We start from the raw sequence: 18,954 nt of genomic DNA on the forward strand, positions 1-18,954 counted from the left end.
CAACAGATTTTAACCCAACTGATGATGAGCTGAATGGACAAGGCAGGGCAGTATACAGTGAATCTAGCTCATGCAGGGCTAAGGCATAAAGGAAAGTGAAGATTATTATTTAAAAATTGAATGTAAATATTATAAATTTTGAAAATATAGAAATGATAGCATAACATAAAATATAGGACAAAATTTTTAAAGCAACACATAACAAAAATATTTATAACTCATAATGAAGATAAATAATTATAAACATCTACATAAGAAGAATTTTAAGATGTCCTCCCAATATTCCTGTATTTCAGTATCCGTGTCTTCAATAAATCCCTCCCTTTGAAGCTGTAAAGGTAAGGGAGGATGTGGGCTGTATCTCTAGCTAGGAGGATATGCCCATGTTCCATAATATGGCAAAAGGAATTTTACAGATGTAATGAAGGCTACTAGTAGCTGACTTTGAGTTAGTGTGGAACAGTGTAGCATCAAAACCATAAGGCAAAACTAAACTATAAGAAAGTTACTGGTTTATGTACTAATACAAAATACTCTTTTGCAGTATTAGTAGTAGAAGACTATAATTCACTTTTGTCAGCATGAAAACAAGAAAGAATTTAAGACATAGTAAAGACAAAGGTAAGTGTGTGTATGTGTTTGCATGTTGTGGAGAAAGATCCATTTATCAATCTGTAGCCATAAAAATAGAGAATATATCTTTTATCTCTAAAGCCCACATAAAGGACTATTCACAAAAGATAACCGCATTAGGCTAGAAATTTCTGTATAAGTTCCAAAATGTAGAAATAGCAAAAATATGCTCTAGTTACAAAGCAAAACATTAGAAAGTAATAATGAACTTATGAAACAACCCCCCAAAAAACCCTACCATTTTTCATCTAAACTATTCTATTTTAAACAATTATTGGGTCAAAGAGGAAATTGATACAGAAATTACAGTATTGATAATACAGCATCACAGGACCTAGACCATGCAGCCAAAACAGTGCACAGAAAAAGATCCATAAGGTTAAATATTTAGACTACCAGAAAGAATGAAAATATTTGAATCAAATATCCAAAACAGGAAGTTAGAAAAAAATAAACAACAAAAAAATGAATCCAAGGAAGGCAGTAAGAAAGAAGACATACATAAAGACAAAGCTGAATTTCTGATTTAATAAGGAAATAATGAGACTAATAAGTTCAAATTTTGATACTTTCTCATGATGACAAAGACATTCACTTCTATGACATGCTTTCCAAAAACCTATATTCCCAGTCTCATCATGAGGAAAACACCAGATAAACATAAATCAAGGGATAGTCTGCAAAATACCTAAGTACCCTTCAAAACTGTCAAGGTCATGAACAAGGGAAGATGGTGAAACACTTACAGATCAGTGGAAACTAGGAGGCCCAAGGGCCGAATGCAGTGTGGGATCCTGGCTTGTATACTGAAACAGAAAAACCGGAGAAATCCAAATAAAATGTATAGTCCAGTGAATGCCAGAGTACTAGTATTTGTTTCTTAATTTTGCAAAAGCCCCATGGTTATGTAAGATGTTAACATTAGAGGAAGCTGTGTGAAGGGTATATGGGATCTCTGTGCTAGTTTTGCACATTTTCTTTAAATCTAAAATTATTCCCCGAAAATATTTTAAAGAACTTCAAAAGACCTAGCAAATCTAGGCAGAGCAATTAAAATGAAAGAAATACAAGTGATCATCAAAGGGCTAACTCCTCAGACAAACAAACAAAAGCTTTCTAGGTCCTAAAGTTTCTATAAAAGACTTTTACCAAACATTTCAGTAACTGATAACTCCAATCTTTGTATTTTTAAGATTTTATTTATTCTTTCATTCATTCATTCATTCATTCATTTGAGAGAGAAAGACAGAGCATGAGCAGGATGGAGGGGGTGTGGTAGAGGGGAGAAGCAGAGCAGACTCCCCACTGACCGGAGAGTCCAACAGAGGGCTCGATCCCAGAACCCTGAGATAATGACCTCAGCTGAAGGCAGATGCCCAATTGGCATCCCCGATAACTCTAATCTAACTAATCACTCTAATAACATAGAGAGATTTTAAAAAGCACTCACATTCTTTCCCATGAAGTAAATAATTTAAAAATAAGATAATTTTTTCCTTTATAATTTTAGTATAGATATTTCTATTTTCTAAAAATACTGGGTGGTATATCCAGTAATGGCAAATAATGGTAGAAATCTGTCTCATTCTTGACTTCAATGAGAATACTTCTAGTTATTTCCTTATTACATTTGGTTCTAGCATTTGTATTTACATATCACATCAAGAAATTAACCACATAGTTACATTACTAAGAATTGTTATCAAGTATAACTTGGGGTGCCTCAGTGGCTCAATCATTTAAGCATCCGACTTCTGATTTCAGCTCAGATCATGATCTCAAGGTTGAGAGACTGAGCCTGGCTTCGGGCTCTGTGCTGAGCATGGAGCCTGCTTAAGATTCTCTCCTTCTTTAAAAAAAAGAAAAGAAAAGAAAAGAATAGACTTAAAATTTTATCAGATATTTTTTGCCTCCACAAAAATAATCATGTAAATTTTCTTCTTTTTAAAGCAATTAACATTAATTGTATTATATGTTCCCTTTTATTGAACCACCCCTATATTTTTGGAATAAATACCACTTGGTTATAGTTCATTATTTTTTTAAAAGATTTTATTTGTTAGAGAAAGAGAGAGAGCACAGGAAGGGGGAGCAGTGGGAGTGGGAAGTGGGAGAAGGAAGCTCCCCACTAAGAAGGGAGCATGGCATGGGACTCCATCCCAGGACCACAGAATCATGACCTGAGCCAAAGACAGACACTTAAACCACTGAGCCACCCAGGGGACCAGTTTGTTATTCTTTTTATGTGGTTCTGTATTCTGTTTGCTAATCTTTTTGTTATGTTGTTCTATAGCATTCATTAGGAATTTATCTAAAGTTTTAGTGTACTTGTGTGTACACATACTATCCTTCTTAGGCTTTGCCATCAAAGTCATACTAACTTTAAATTTAGGGATTTGTCACAATAAGGTGATGGAAGATTAAGCTGATTCCCTTTTAACTAGTCTTCTTCTCTCTGACTAGAAACTGGTCTCCAGACTCTGCAGTCCAGTGTGAAATGGCATCACATAGTAAGTGATATTCTGTAAGACATGATTGCAACTGAAATCTCTTGGGTTAAAAAAATAATAATTTGTTCATTGTCCCTACTATGGGGATATCATAATTAGTGTTTAAAATGTATGTTTGGGCAGCCCCGGTGGCTCAGTGGTTTAGAGCCACCTTCAGCCTCAGGCGTGATTCTGGAGACCCAAGATAGAGTTCCGCGTCAGGTTCCCTTCATGGAGCCTGCTCCTCCCTCTGCCTGTGTCTCTGCCTCTCTTTCTCTCTCATGAATAAATAAATAAAATCTTTTTAAAAAATAAATAAAAATAAAATGCATTTGTTTGGGACAAGGAAAAAAGGCAGTTTTATTAAAAACTGCTTTTGATTTTTTCTTCCCTGCAAAATCTTATTCTTGCTCACCCTAATGTGTTCCTGGAAATGAGTTCAACATGAATTCAAAAGGATGAAGGTTTTGACCAACCATCCCACTGCTTCTCTCCACCTTCCCATCTTTTAACTGATCTGCTACAATAGACTCATATCCTTCCTTCCATCATCACTGTGGAAACCATTCCCTCCAAACTAGATCAGAAGTAATGCCATGAGGAAACAGAAAAAGAAAAATGTTATTCCCAATTCACATCCACATCCTAGAGAAATAAAGATGAGACGATGAAGGGAGCTGTGAGAGAAGGAACCCCTTCCCCACTCCAATTATAGAGACTAACACATACATAGCATTTATAACATGTTAGGCATGCTCTAAGTGCTTTATTTATTTTTTCTTTTTTTCCTTTTTTTTTCTAAGTGCTTTAAATAAATAACTCATTCAATCACTAACCTCCATGGTAAGTACTACTGTTACCCCACTTGGCAATTGAAGAAACTAAGGGCAGGAAATGATCCGCCCATAGTCGTATAGCTACCAAATGGCAAAGCCAGGATACAGACTCATGGAATTGGGTTCTAGGGTGGCCAGCCTAAGTATCAAACTATACTGTATCACCCCTGCAACCAAGAATTTTTCCTGCCCTGGGGATCAAGGAGAACCTTTGAATAAAATTATCAAGATTTTAAATAAATATATTCAGTATTAATAATTTGGTAAAGTTGTTCAAATAACCAAAAGAGATAGAAAACTCAGGGAATCAGACTTAGATGCCAATAAGTGAGACCACTTTCTAGGAGGGAATCTAGGGTAAAGGATTGGCAGAGAAGAGAGGGATAGAGCACAGTGGCAGCAGTTACAGGAAAAATAGAACCATGGCACATTTATCAAAACTAAGAAATTAATGGTACAATTGTATTAACTAAACCATAGATGATTTCATTTGGATTGTGCCTGTTTTACCTGTTCCAGGATCCAATCCGGGATCCCACACTGCATTTGGCTATTAGGTCTCCTAGTTTCCCCTGATCTGTAACTGTTTTACCATCTTTCCTTGTTCATGATCTGACAGTTTTGAAGGGTACTGGTCAGGAATTTTATAAGAAGTCCATTGATTTGAATTTATTTGGTATTTTTCACATGATTACCCTGGAAATATGGGTTTGGAGGGAAATATCACAGAGATAAAGTGTCTGCATATTCCATCACTGGAATGATGTCCAGGAAACCAACAATTAATTGTAGACTCAGGGGCTGGGAACTACGATATGGAAGGTGAGGCAAAACTTGTAGACTCTTCCCACTGTTTACCCTTTTGTACTATATATGTGCATATATTACTTTTTAAAATCTTTAAATAAATAAGATATCATGCTTTAAAATTTTATTCAAAGAGATACTTGCATAGATAATCTAAGTTTCGTCAGTGGGTCAAATAATGTATTTGTCCCTAAATGTGAAATCCATCTCTTGCTCTTATACAGGGGTTCTTTACTATACATGTCTGTAAATGCTCCTCACTCCCAAACTCCCAATTTTATCTTAATTTTTACCTTCGTTTTCTCTTAGCTTTTATTTATTTTTATATCATTGGATATTCTTTCTTTATATCTAAGCCCCTTTATTTCCTTGTGCAGAGCTGGAATCTTAATTAATAAATTAGTGGAGGGGATCCCTGAGTGGCTCAACAGTTTAGTGCCTGCCTTTGGCCCAGGGCGTGATCCTGGAGTCCCCGGATTGAGACAGGCTCCCTGCATGGATCCTGCTTCTCCCTCTGCCTGTGTCTCTACCTCTCTCTCTCTGTGTGTCTCTCTTGAATAAATAAATAAAATATTAAAAGAATAAATAAATAAATTACTGGAGAGCAAGATATTTTCCTATGTAAATTTGAAGCTTTTTTTTTCTTTTGCTAGTAGAGATTACAAAGTGAAGATCTTCTATCAGTTAGAGATGACCATGACAAATTTTGATGTACTGAGATATATACACTATTGGAGAAATAAAATAGTCCAAAGAGGATGATTGCCAACAGGATGATGAGGAGTTTTATTGAATATACGAAGTATATAGAAAATTTGAAAAGTCTAAAGAGTTAACTTGTGGTATTTCAATTAGTTTATTAGATCCACCAATTTGTCTCTGGAGTCATTGTAGGAATTTTAACAAAGCAGCTGCAGAACCTGCAGAATAAGAACATGATTCTATGAAGGTTAAAATCACACTACAATTTTGGGTTTTAACTTGTTTTTCAGAAGCAGGGTCTATATTTCTCTTAGCTCTGGAAAAGATCAAAGTTCAGAAACCAAATTATTCAAGAGAATGACAGACTTGGGTTGGAAATAGTCAAATATAGAAAAAAGAAGAAAAAGAGAAGAAAGAAAGAAATAAAAAGAAAGAAAGAAAGAAAGAAAGAAAGAAAGAAAGAAGAAAGAAAGAAAGAAAGAAAGAAAGAAAGAAAGAAAGAAAGAAAAAAAGAAAGAAAGAAAGACAAAGAAAGAAAGAAAGAAGAAAGAAAGAAAAGAAAGAAAGAAAGAAAGAAAGAAAGAAAGAAAGAAAGAAAGAAAGGAAGGAAGGAAGGAAGGAAGGAAGAAAGAAAGAAAGAAAGAAAGAAAGAAAGAAAGAAAGAAAGAAAGAAAAGAGAAATAAAGGTTAGATGGCTCTTGGGATACAAAACAAACTTGCTTGATGTAGATGTCGGGGTGTGAGCCTAAGTTGAGTTCCCACTAGGATTCAAGCATGTCTGGACTACTACTCCCATTGAGGCAGAACAGAATGAAGATGCCTGCAAGAAAAGAGCACATCTTAAATGAAGATTTTCAAAGTAGTGGCTCAAGAACAGGGGCTGGTGGAAGAGGGGAGGAGAGGCTCTCACTGAGGCAGTTGCTGAGTCCTAGGATGATGGGGATGCTGTGAGAGAGAAAGGCAACAAGCAGCTGGAAAGAGTAAGAGTAAATAAGGTTGCCTGTGGCTCTTGCTGTAAAGCCAGAGCACCTTTTGTGGATCTCTCTTGATAATGGCTATCAGCAGCCATGGGACGCTATCAGCACTTACTAACAGCAGCACCAATGCCTTTGACAGATGGCAGCAACCACCTCAGCACAATCTTGTGGCTTCCACAGGGATGGGCAATGTCATCACAGCACAGCAGCAAAAGGGAGTTATCGCACTTTTAAACTACTTAGACAGCTCAAATATAGAAAAGAAATCTTTCTATATCTAATTAGATAAACCTATCCAACTGTTTCTTTTTCAAAAATTTATCAGCGAATTTTACTATATTATATTCCCAGATCAACTTTGGAGTATCCTTGTGGAATTTCTCCCAGAATTTCTTTGGCATTTTAATTAGGATTGCACTAAATTTACAGATTAGTTTATAGAGAATTTACTTCTTTAAATTATTGTCACATCATCTGGCACATGTATTTTTTTTTCTTTCCACTTACTGGAATCTTCATGTAGACCTTATACATTTCTTGATCATTTATATAGGGGTATTTTATAGACTTTATGGTTACTGAGTGTAGAATATACATATGATTTATAAATTTTCTCTCAGCACACTTATCTTTTCCTTAACTGTATCTTTTGAAGAGCAAAAGGTTTTAGTATTAATCAAGTCTAATGTATAATTTTTTTTCTTCTGTTGACTGTGCTCTGCAGCCATATCTAAGAAAACTGCCTAAACTAAAAATGACAACAATTTTATCCTATCTTTTCTTCTGAAGTTTTTATAGTTTTGGCACTTACATTTAGGTCTATCATCCATCTTGATTTATTGTTGTGTAGGCATGAGATAATATAGATTTGTGTTTTTAAATATGAATATCCATTGTCCCACTCTTATTTTTAACATATAGTCTCATAGCATTGTTGCAAAACAATGTGACCTGCACAATTTCTATCTCTGAGATCTTAAGTTTCCTTTGTGAAGTGGATATATGATAAGTTTTAGAATTTCTTATGGTTTTCTGAAAGTAGAATACTCTCATTTTTAAAATACATGCAAAATAGATGGGTAAAAAAATTACCATCTTCAAAATAGCCATCACCAATTATGACTCCAGCCATTTCTGTAGAATACAAATAATTTTCTCTAAAAAATATTTTGAAGGTATAATTTACAGGGTTTTTTTTCTGTTATCCAGTATTACCAATGAAAAACCTGATCATGATCTGATTCTCTAGTTTTTGTCATCTGTCACTGGAAGCCTTGAAGGTTATCTTTATCTTGGGTAAATTGAAATTTCATAACAACTTGTATTTTGTATTCAAATATACTAGATAGTTATGTTTCAATCTAAAGACTCCAAGAAGTTATTTTGCATTACTGATTGAGCAATATTCTTTCTTATGTGTCCTGCATTCTTTCTTTCTGGAACTTCTACTAGTAACATACTAATTGTAACATTTTAAGACATCCCAAGATCTCATGGCTTTAAATTTTTGGACTCTCCACTATCAGTTACACATGAAAACATACCGAAGAATCAATTTAGGACAGAACCAAAGTGTTTCTCCATATGAAAGGATTGAGGTGTGTGTATTAGTGAACTGGCACATCAGAATGCTAACTGACAAGACAATTTCAATAATGCTCTAGGACTGTTTGAGAAGAGATTAATGCCTTGGGTAGTCATATAATTCAAATGTAGTTCTGTGGTTCATTCTAACTGCTATCTTCAATTGTCCCTAGTAAGAGTAAAAAGAAATCTGGAAGTTTTTAAAATGTTTGCATATTAATTTAATCACTGAACCAACACACACTAGTTTTTCAGGTGTCACTGGACTACTTGTTGGAATATTTGTGGTTCTTCAGGGGTTAGATTTGCTATTACCACTTCTAACTTGACCAGATAACATTGAGTGATGAGTATAATAACACTTTTTCTGATCATTGAAGATTTATTAGATTAAATAGGAAACTTTCCATATTGAATAGAAAAGCGGTTTGGTAATATGATCTATCTAGAAGTATTAGTGTTCATAGATACCATTAGTATAATCAAAGTGGAAAACATAAGGCATAAGAGATGGCAAATTAAAGTCATAGATGGACTAGGGAAAGTCAACTTGAAATTGTTCCAAAATAAGTGCCCGTTCCATAGCCCTTTCTAAAATGTGGGCATAAACAAAGTGTCTGCAATTACCAGATGACTAAATTTTATCAATTACTTGGAGTTAAAGTATTCTGTTCCAATGGATATCACAGGAAACTTGTGAATAATTTTTATATTATTATGATAATCATTAATGACCAACCCAAGAGTCTAAACCAAGTTTAAACTAGGGATATGTTACAGAAAGGAGTCATAAGGAGCCTTCAAAAAATGAGAATAATCAGTGATATTCATCCTCTTGAACTGTTGGAGTTGATGTGAACATGATGGTTTTCATGATATGTTTCACTCAGTTTCTTTTTTTATATTACTAAGAATACTACCTATTACAAGTTCTGAGGGCTTAAAGATTATGTTAAAGAGATGAGAGGGAGAGAAAACAGTAAATTGTATCAGCAGAATTCTATCAGATATTGAGACAGATATGTGTGAACATAGGGCTTCACAATAGGCTGTCACCAGCAAGTTTTGGAATGCATGAATGAGGCAACATTGAGACTTGGACTTGAAACAGTATTTTTACTAACCAGTACCAAATAGATATTACTATTGTGCTATTGGACACACTAACTGGTTATGATGTCCATGTATACTTGAGCTTAAAAATAAAACTTTGCTGACCCCAATCAAAGAAAGTGGAATTCCTCTCCATTTAGGAAGTCAGGGAAATTTGAGTCTCTGTGTTTGTAGAGGTCCTCTACTTTTACAGTCATGCTGTAACTTTTGAGTTATCTCAAGAGAGTATAGTCTCCATCAACAAGGCAATTCACCAGAAATGCTCACTGATCTGTTTAGGGTAGAGGAATCAAAGAAAGCACAGGGAACAGAAGTCCACCTGAGAAGAATGTTTAAAAGAAAGCTATGAGGTCTCTAGGCATAGAACGTCAAGGTCTTTTCAGTGAGTATTAATATTTTACACCAGAATCAGCCAAAAGTCAGGTACTGCACCAAGTACACATCGTTGTGAATGAAAATTAAGTGTTTTGCCACAATGCAACCTTGCTTTTTTCAGAGTCTCATGTGTTGACTTTGGTCTTGTAGAAAGGAAAAGTAAACCTTGGCTATGAATACCTTTTTCTTTGTCCATTTGTGTATAGATTCATTGGTGCCTGAAGATATCTGAGGACCCCAGATCCAAATGTGAGACCCAAACTCCATGCATCAGCATAGTGAACCTGCCTATCTGGGCAGCAACCTTGTACTGAACTTTTCCCACCTAAGTCATCAATGGCTTTCATGGCTCCAAGTCCAAAAGATATTTTTCTGTCGTCTTCTTGCAGGACCTTTAAGCAGCATTTGACACTGTTACCAGTCACTATGTGTCTCTTAAATCTCTATTTCCCCTTCCAATAGGTTAACCAATCCTATTCTGTTGCAGTCTCTTTTCTACTGGGTAACATTAGCCTTAATTGTTCTTGTCACAACCACTTTATCTTGTTCAATCAAGTCTACAAATCTGCCCTGTGATCTTGTCCCTCCTTTGGTTAAATGAGATGAGTGGTAAATCTTTAGGGCTCACAAAAGGACTTGTCCTGATTGGCCTCTCTGGCTCCACAACTTAACCACTGTCCTTACTCTCTTTGCTCTAGCCTTCTTTCATGTCTTCCTAATGCAGTTCTCAATTCTGGCTTCATATTAGAATTACATGTGGAGCTTTAAATACAAAACAAAACAAAAACTACTCTTAGGGCCATACCTCTAGAGATTTTGATTCCCTGGTGTGGGATGAGTTCTGGCATCTGTATTTTTAGATTTTCGAAGATATCCTAATTTTAAGGCTCAGCCAGGGTTGAGAACCACTTCTCTAATGCACCTTTTCTCAACTCAAGTTCTTAGCACATACTGTCCCCCTGTTTGAAAAACTCTTCCTCCACTCTCCCCACCCCCATAATCTCTAGGTTGAAATTAAAAGTTGTTTTTAAAGTGAAATTTCCTGGATATCCTTTGCTAGTTAGCTTCCCTTAATAATCCCTATGATTTGCCTTTTAGACATCACAATTTCTGTTATTTGTTTTAAGTTTGCTTTCCCATAAGATTAAAGGCAAAAATTATCTGTTTTTTCCCTGTTCTAGCTCCACTGACTAACATGTAATAAAAACTAAAAAAAAAATTAAAAACAAAAAAATCTGATGGTTAATTGAAAATGTCTGTGTCCTGGGAAATCAGCCTTGGTTAGATATTAAATAACTATTTAGTCCCCAATCTTTCCATAATAAGATTCTTGGCTGAGAAGGAAGATTTATAAGGATGGCAAGGACTTTTTGATGAGAAAGTGTATATTTGGGGTAACATCTTGAGCCTAGACCGTGTTTATCATAAGATCCTAATACATCTGGAGAATTGGTGTTGTAGGCCTTTCAGGAGTGTCTGAAAATGAGGGCCCCACATCTTCCTGGAAGCTTTCTAAGGAAAGAAAGTTGAGGCACAAAACTAGCTTAAAGAGAATGATCCATGAAGAAAGATTGGAGCAATTCTATATAGAGCCCATTAAACTTTTTCAAGGATTTCTCTCACTAATCTTCCTAGGAGTGTAAATCATAAACAAGTAAAAACTAAAAGAACCAGAATCCTGAGAAAGCACAGTGTGGTTACACTAGTTCTGATGGCTTCTGCAGTAGTGGAAAATAATTCAACTGGCTTTGGGAGTCAGGGATGAATTAGCTCTGGGTGTAGCCTTCAGCTCTCTTAATATTTGGCCTTGGCATGATTGGGGGAATGTGAGAACACCAGCAAAAATGTCACTACCTTCAGTAAAACACCAACACAAACAGGAGGCTGAAGGGGTAAAGGCATTGAATATTCATACCCTCAATTCAGATTCCTCATCTCTCTGCACTTTGGTGTTTCACTATTGTCAAAGAGAGGAGGATTCTAGTGAGCTAGAAATGAAGGAAAAGTTGCAGACTAACATAATAGTCTATAGGACCCTGTCCATGGTTCCGTTTGAGCATTCACAGGATTGTGGGAATTACTAGAAGGGAGTTCAAATTCCCTCAGAATAATGATTATTATGATAATACCATTTCCCCCCAGGCTAAGGTGGCATCAGAAACACATAATATATGTGATTTGAAACATCTGAGGTTTAAGGAACCTAGTCAAATAGGCATGACTCCAATTTTTCTGGCCAAGAATGACAACAGATATTGAACAAAAATGTCAATGATATAAGATATATATAAAAAGCAGATGGTCAGCTTAAAGAAGAAAGCCAAAATAATATATATGGAAGCTTAAGGCCCACCAGGCTGGTCCTAGAACCTAGTATTATGAAACATATTACAAAGTACATATTTCCAGGTTTTGACTATTTTATCATTTACTATGGGTTTCCAATGAAGAGCCATTGTGATTAAAGAGTAATTGAAAATGAGATGGAGGAGAACCTATCCATATAATAGAAGTTAAAGCCAGCGTAATAATCATTATTCCCCAGAGGAGATACTGAAAAATTTCTGAGAACCCTGATGAGCATGTTATGTACCCTGAACAATAACAAAAAACCTATTTGGGGAAAGCAGGTGAAATTCCTGGCCAATTCCTATAACTTTCTAGACTTACACCACTACAAAACCAGTTTATAGATGTTAGACAATCCTTATCACTTGCTGATGTACGCACTGGTTTTTGGCATTACATTAACATTAGTGGTACGATGGTACAGGCAAACCATGTCCAAAACAAAGAAGGGATGTGCTGTAAATTAGTTAGTCAACAAAAAATGGGATGCCAAAGTAATACGAGCAGAACAATAACCTGATGAAGGAGTTGTGATAACATTTTTGGCTCCATGAAAAAAAAATAGAAGCTAGCTAACACATGGGAAGCAGAGGTCCGTGTTACTATAGATCTAGTAACTGACAATTTATTACTGTGAAGCAAGCTCCAGGATTGAGAGAAAATAGTTCACTTAAAAAGTGCTTCTCAATCCTGACTGTTCATCACAATCACCTGGAGGCCTTGGTTTTGTTTTTTTTGTTTTTTTTTTTAATGTCTGGTCTTGAATCCAGACCTATTAATTCTCTGGAGATGTTGCTAAGGAATCAAAATCAATGTTTTTTAGCCCCTCTGCATACAGCCAGGGTTGGGACCCAGTGATTAGATTTGATATATCCCAAATTGATTTCCAAGGACTAAAGCCCAGTTACAACTTTGTGGGGAAAAGTTCCCATTGAGGCAATAGTCCCAAAAAATCATTGCTTAGATAGAGACAGGATGTTCAGTTTGTCACTGCCCAGAGAAATGAGTACTAGTGTATTTCTGGCCAAATTGAAAGAAAATAGTGACAAGGACAAAAATGTCAAATTTCAAACTAGACAAATCACCATTTATTGTTCCATGTCACAGTGAGAGTTGTCCACCATACAAGTTTTATATTCTCTAAGTAATGATAACATGCAATATAGTAATAAGCAACATAGCAAAGAATTATCACAATTTTAGATATGAATATAAATATTTTAGAGAAAGAGTTTCCCCGGGTGGCTCAGATAGTTGACAGTCCAACTCTTGGTTTTCAGATGGCCACCTTCTCCTTGCATCCTCACGTGGCAGAAAGAGAGAAAGCAAGCTCTCTTTCATCTCATAAGGGCATGAGCCCCAACTTGGGGTTTTACTCTCATGACCTCATCTAAACCTTATTATCTCCCAAAGGTCCATCTCCAAATACCAACACATTGGGGATTAGGGTTTCAACATATGGCTAGGAGGGGATACAACATGCACTCCAAAATGTGTGCTTAATAAGCAGGTAGTCCTATCCTTTGGAATAGCTTTTGCATCCCACAAAGGTAAGACATAGATCCCACAGGGCAATCAATGCTGGAGTCAGAGGAGCAGCACTGAACAGATGGGAAAGGGCTTGTGTTAGGGTGATAAGTGGATCAGTGGCAGGTATTTGCATATTCATTAGAGGGAATAAATGCCCTTAGAAATAGCATTATTCTACAGCAGTATAAAAGAGAACTTTGACTTATTTCAGAAGTACAGACTAAGAATTTCCACAAACAGCACTATTGGGTCTGTTGCAAAAAGGTGACATTGCAACAGATGCTTGCATAAACAAAGCTAGGATGCACACAAGAAAAGAGATGCTCTTCCACTAGGCTTCCCCTAGTGTCTTCAATAAAGAATTCTAAAGTCTTAATGGAATCTCATTGACTATCACTGATAAGTTTAAATAGCTGTACCGTGACCTGTACATGGTTCTCATTTTATAGCATGAGACATTCTTCATTAAGGCCTGACTTAAATCATCTTGTTGGTATTTTTTATCAAGAGACTCCACTGAAGAATATAGCTAACAAAATTTCGTCTGGAAATGCTAATTATAGAAGCACAGCAGTTGGCTGTAAAAGGCTGCCATTAAGCCAAGATGCTATTGTGGATTTCAGTTAGGGTTTTTCTCAACATTACAAAATTTTGGACTTATATTCCAGTCCAGTTTGGTCTCTTTAGTCTCACAGGAGTGACAACATTGATTCTTTTTTTTTTTTCTTTTTTTTTTCTTTTCTTTTTCTGATCCTTCCAGGTGAACAGCGCTCCGAGCCTATGGGATGCAATCTCAAGACTGTTAAGTGACCAAGCCATGGTCCTCTCCCTGAACTCCAGGTACAATAAGCTCGAACACTCTCCCATTTCACTGACTAAATATCTCTAAAATGCAACAGAGAAAAATCAACAATTGTGAAAAACAGAAAACTACTCCAAATTCCACTATCCTAATTTAGCAGCTACTATTTTTCTTTCTCATATTCTTCAATTCTTAAATATTTTACAGATAAACAGATAATCTAATTATTGTACAATAATAAGCAGATTTACTGTAATATTTTTCCTTTTGGCATTATGTCTTAAGTTTTTATCTTTCTACATCCTCATATTTTCATTTGAATGGCAATATAATATTACCCAATTTTGAAATGTTCTAAATTATATTTTATTTTACCAATATTATGATAATCATCTTTACACATAAATGGTCATATCTTCTCTGAAATACGTTTTTGAAATAGCATTCTGTGGGTGAGGTTACTGATTTAGATAATAGGCAACTACAAAAATGCCCTGGTGCTGGAAATGCTAACTGGTCAACAGTCCCAGCCACTGCCTGTGTAGATCCACCAGCACGACCACCTAGGCAGCATAGTGGGACAGTCAATTTCAGCGAGTGACTTTGAATCTAGGAAACCCGTCAACCTGGCTAAACCCTTCTTGGAACTTGCTGTAGTCTAAGATACTTTCTTCCCTAACGCTCCTTCCTTCCTTCTTTCCTTCTCTTAGAAATCTTATGCACCTCTAATCCTGTCTTGGCATCTGTTACCCATGCACTCAAACTAATGTAGATGGAATGAAAATATTCTTAGAGCTTTTAATAAGGAGTCAGTTTGTTGTCCAGAAAAACCTCACTAACAATAAATACTTCTTCAAAGCCTAGTCACCAGAAAATATAGATATATACATATATTTTCTATTTCACTGATTTAATAGGTTCAGAATTGTACCTCATTGTATTTTTAACTTGTATTTCTTTCAAAAAAAAGCAAAATTCAATATTTTCTGTATATTTATATATTAATTTTCTCATGTGGGAATTTTCTTGTGGTCTTTGCTACTTCATTAGGATTTTAGTGGTGACATATACTTAGTAAGCTTCTCATGGCATTTTTATGGTTTTAAAATTTTAATTCTTTTTTTATGTTGTCAGAATTGGCTTTAGTGTCATTGCTGTATATTTTTTCTTTCACCTTTTTGTATGACATCTGATATAAAATTAATTCTACTCACACTTTACTATTATGACTTTCTCCTGGTTTTATTACTCGATTTTTGTTACTGTTTAGGCTATAACAGATTTTTTTTTTTATGTTACAAACTAATTTAAATTATCTTCACAATTCCATTATACAAACCAGAAGTCTACAAACTTGGCCCATTTAGCCATAGCTACGTCCTGCTATTTTTGCAGCATCCTGGTTTGTACATTCTGAGAAATCAGAATGTTTTTTCCTTTTTTTTTTTTTTTTTTTTTTGAGAGAAAGGGAGTGTGAGTGGGGAGGGATGAGGCAGAGAGAGAGAGAGAGAATCCTAAGCGGGCTTCATGCTAAGAACAGAGCCCCACAGGGGTATCTATCTCACAACCCTAAAATCATGACCTGAACTGAAATCAAGAGTAGGATGCTTAGCTGACTGAGCCACCCCACCCAGGCACCCTTGTTTTTTACATTTTTAAATAGTTGAGGGAGATTAAAAGAAGAAAGATATTTCACAACATGCAAATGCTATATGAAATTCAAATTCCAGGGTCAGTAAACAAATTTTTGTTGAAACAGACATATTTATGTATTTATTCATGCATTGTCTATGACTGCTTTTGCATTATGATGGCAGACCTGAGCAGACAGAGACCATTTGGTTAGCAAAGCCTAGTATACTTATTATCTAGACCATCACAGAAAATGTTTGCTAATCCCAATACAGATAATGATTATTTAAAATGCTTCATTTCCAAAGACTTGCTTAAACTCTGAATGTTTTTTTAAAAATATTTGTCTGTATAATGGAATAGTTATGAATTTAAGGGTTCCAAGCTGTTCTTGAATATCTTGATGGCAGTGGTGGATCCACTAAATACACACACACACACACACATAAGCACAAATAAAACAGGAAACCTAAACAAGATGGGTGTATTGAATCAATAATATCAATATCCTGGTGGTCTTTGTAGAATGTTACCACTGGGGAAAACTGGGAAAGCATATTGGATGTTTCTTTGTATTATTTCTTACAACAGCATGTAAATTTACAAATAGCTCAATAAAATTTTAATTAAAAAGAGAGCTCTAAGAATGTTTGTATTCTGACCCATCATGAAATAGTGTCATAATAAATTAGTGCCACATTTGGCCAGGTAGGGGAGGTAGAGCATTTATCCAGGTATTTTCTATTCCCATATTAGGTATTCTCTAGAATTTATATTCTCTTCCATTGTTTAGAATTTTGTTGTGGTGCCACCACTAAACTGTTTTGATTTAGTGCTGTTTTGTAATAGATTTTATTATCTGATTGAACTGGATCTTCCTTATTTTCTTGATAATTTTCAGCACAGTAACCTGGGATAATCCCTCCAATTTATTTTTCTAAGTGGAAGGTAAATGTATTTTATCAACTGCTGATGAAAATATCCTGAAATTTTAATTTCATTGTCAGAGTTTGTAAAATAATTTGAGAATAATTGACATTTATAAGTAATCTTTCCATTTATAAACCTATCTTTCTAATTACTCAAGTTCTGTTTTCTATTCTCTAAAAGTATGAGGATTTTTTGGTATAGATTCTGCATATTACTAGACTAATTTCTTAGTTATATTGTATTTTGGTTCCTCCATCCTCATGTTATTGTTTGGACAGCAATTTCTGATATACTAGGAATCATATGGGATCTTTTGGGGGGTATATTTATCCAGTGTTTGAGCTCACTGAACTATTTTTATTAGACCATGTCTTATTTGAAAAACAACAAACTCTAACACAATATTTCAAAATAGGAAATTGAACCCTTATGTTGTTCCTGTTTTTAATAAAAACTCTTACACTACTTCTCAATTAGCGAAATGTTGGTTTAAATAAAACCTTTCAAAAAACTATTCAAACTATTCATTTTTCCTTAAAAAATGATGTTGATATTTATTACATACTTTTTCAAGATAGGTTAAGACATGAGTTTTAATTTAATCTATTATAGGTATGTGCTAATTAATAGTTTTTAGGATATTGGGCCATCCTTACATTCTGATGATAAATCATAATTGGTGGTTTTAAAAAATATTATGAAAATTTAAACTTTATACTCATAAATGAAATTAATTTTTATTATTGCAATTCCAGTAACATAGTAACATAGGTAACATACAATGTTATGTTAGTTTCAGGTGTACAATCTAGTGAGTGATTCAGCAGTTTCATATATTACTTGAAGTTCATCAAGATAAGCGTACTCTTAATCCCTGTCATCTATTTCACTCATCTCCTCACCCACCTCCTCTCTAATAACTATCTTTAACCAGACTCTGTGTAGTTAAGAGTATGTTTTTTTGGTTTGTCTTTTTCCCCCCTTTGTACATTTGTTTTGTTTCTTAAGTTCCACATATAAATGAAATCATATGACACTTGTCTTTTTCTGACTGGCTTATTTTGCTTAACATTATACTCCTTAGATCAATTTGTGTTGTTGCAAATGAGAAGATTTCATTCTTTTTATGGCTGAATAATATTACATTGTATATATACACCATTTCTTCTTTATCCATTCCAAAATGGACACTTGGGCGGCTTCCACAATTGGTCTATTGTAAATACTGTTACTATAAACATAGGGGTACATATACCCCTTTGAATTAGTGTTTTCATATTCTTTGGGTAAAGACTCAGTAGCATGATTACCGGATTGTAGAGTAGGGTAGTTCTATTACTAAGTTTCTGAAGGACCTCTATACCACCTTCCACTGTGGCTATACCAGTTTGCATTACCACCAACAGTGCAAAAGTGTTCCTTTTTCTGCATATCCTTGCCAAAGCCTGTTGTTTCTTGTTGATTTTAGCCATTCTGACAGGTGGGAGGCGATATCTCATTGTGGTTTTGATTTGCACGTCCCTGATGATGAGTGATGTTGAGCATCGTTTCATTTGTTGACCATCTGGAAGTCTTCTTTGAAGAAATGTCTGTGTCGTCAGCCCATATCTTTGTTTTTTGGGTGTTGACTTTCATAAATTCTTTATATATTTTGGACGCTAACCCTTTATCAGACATGTCATTTGCAAATATCTTCTCCCATTCCATAGGTTGTCATTTCATTTTGTTGGTTTTCTCCTTTGTTGTGCAGAAGCTTTTTTTATTTTAATGAAGTCCCAGTAGTTTATTTTTGCTTTTGTCTTCCTTGCCTCAGGAAGCATATCTAGAAAGATGTTGGATGGCCAAAGCCAGAAATTACTGCCTGTGTTCCCTTCTAGGATGTTTGTGGTTTCAGGTCTCACATTTAGATCCTTAATCCATTTGGAGTTTATTGTTATGTATGGTATAAGAAAGTGGTCAGTTTTATTACTTTGTATGCAGCTATCCAGTTTTCTCAACATGTTTGATGAAGAAATTGTCTTTTTCCCATTGCGTATTTTTGCCCCCCTTTGTTAAAGGTTAATTGGCTATATAATTGTGGTTTATTTCTGGGTTTCCTATTCTGTTCCATTGATCTATGTGTGTTTTTGTGCCAGTACCATATTGTTTTGATTACTACAGCTTTGAAATATAAAGTAAGTCCAGAATTGTGATGT

General features: G+C 35.1%; 1 protein-coding gene across 7 annotated transcripts in view; it reads left to right on the top strand.

Moving 5' to 3' along the window:
* The window catches only part of MROH9 (maestro heat like repeat family member 9), a 98,699-nt gene that overhangs the window by 2,183 nt on the left and 77,562 nt on the right, over positions 1-18,954 (top strand). For 4 of the 7 annotated variants that reach the window (XM_072830567.1, XM_072830560.1, XM_072830566.1 and 1 more), the window contains exons 2-4: positions 545-621; positions 3,097-3,143; positions 14,156-14,235. In XM_072830567.1, the coding sequence (XP_072686668.1) occupies positions 582-621; positions 3,097-3,143; positions 14,156-14,235 (167 nt within the window). In that variant the 5' untranslated portion in view covers positions 545-581. The remainder of the gene's footprint in view (positions 1-544; positions 622-3,096; positions 3,144-14,155; positions 14,236-18,954) is intronic. The other 3 variants (XM_072830563.1, XM_072830564.1, XM_072830565.1) reach the window with 3 other exon arrangements.

Source organism: Canis lupus, chromosome 6, assembly GCF_048164855.1.
Source record: "Canis lupus baileyi chromosome 6, mCanLup2.hap1, whole genome shotgun sequence".
Classification (NCBI taxonomy): Eukaryota; Metazoa; Chordata; class Mammalia; order Carnivora; family Canidae; genus Canis; species Canis lupus.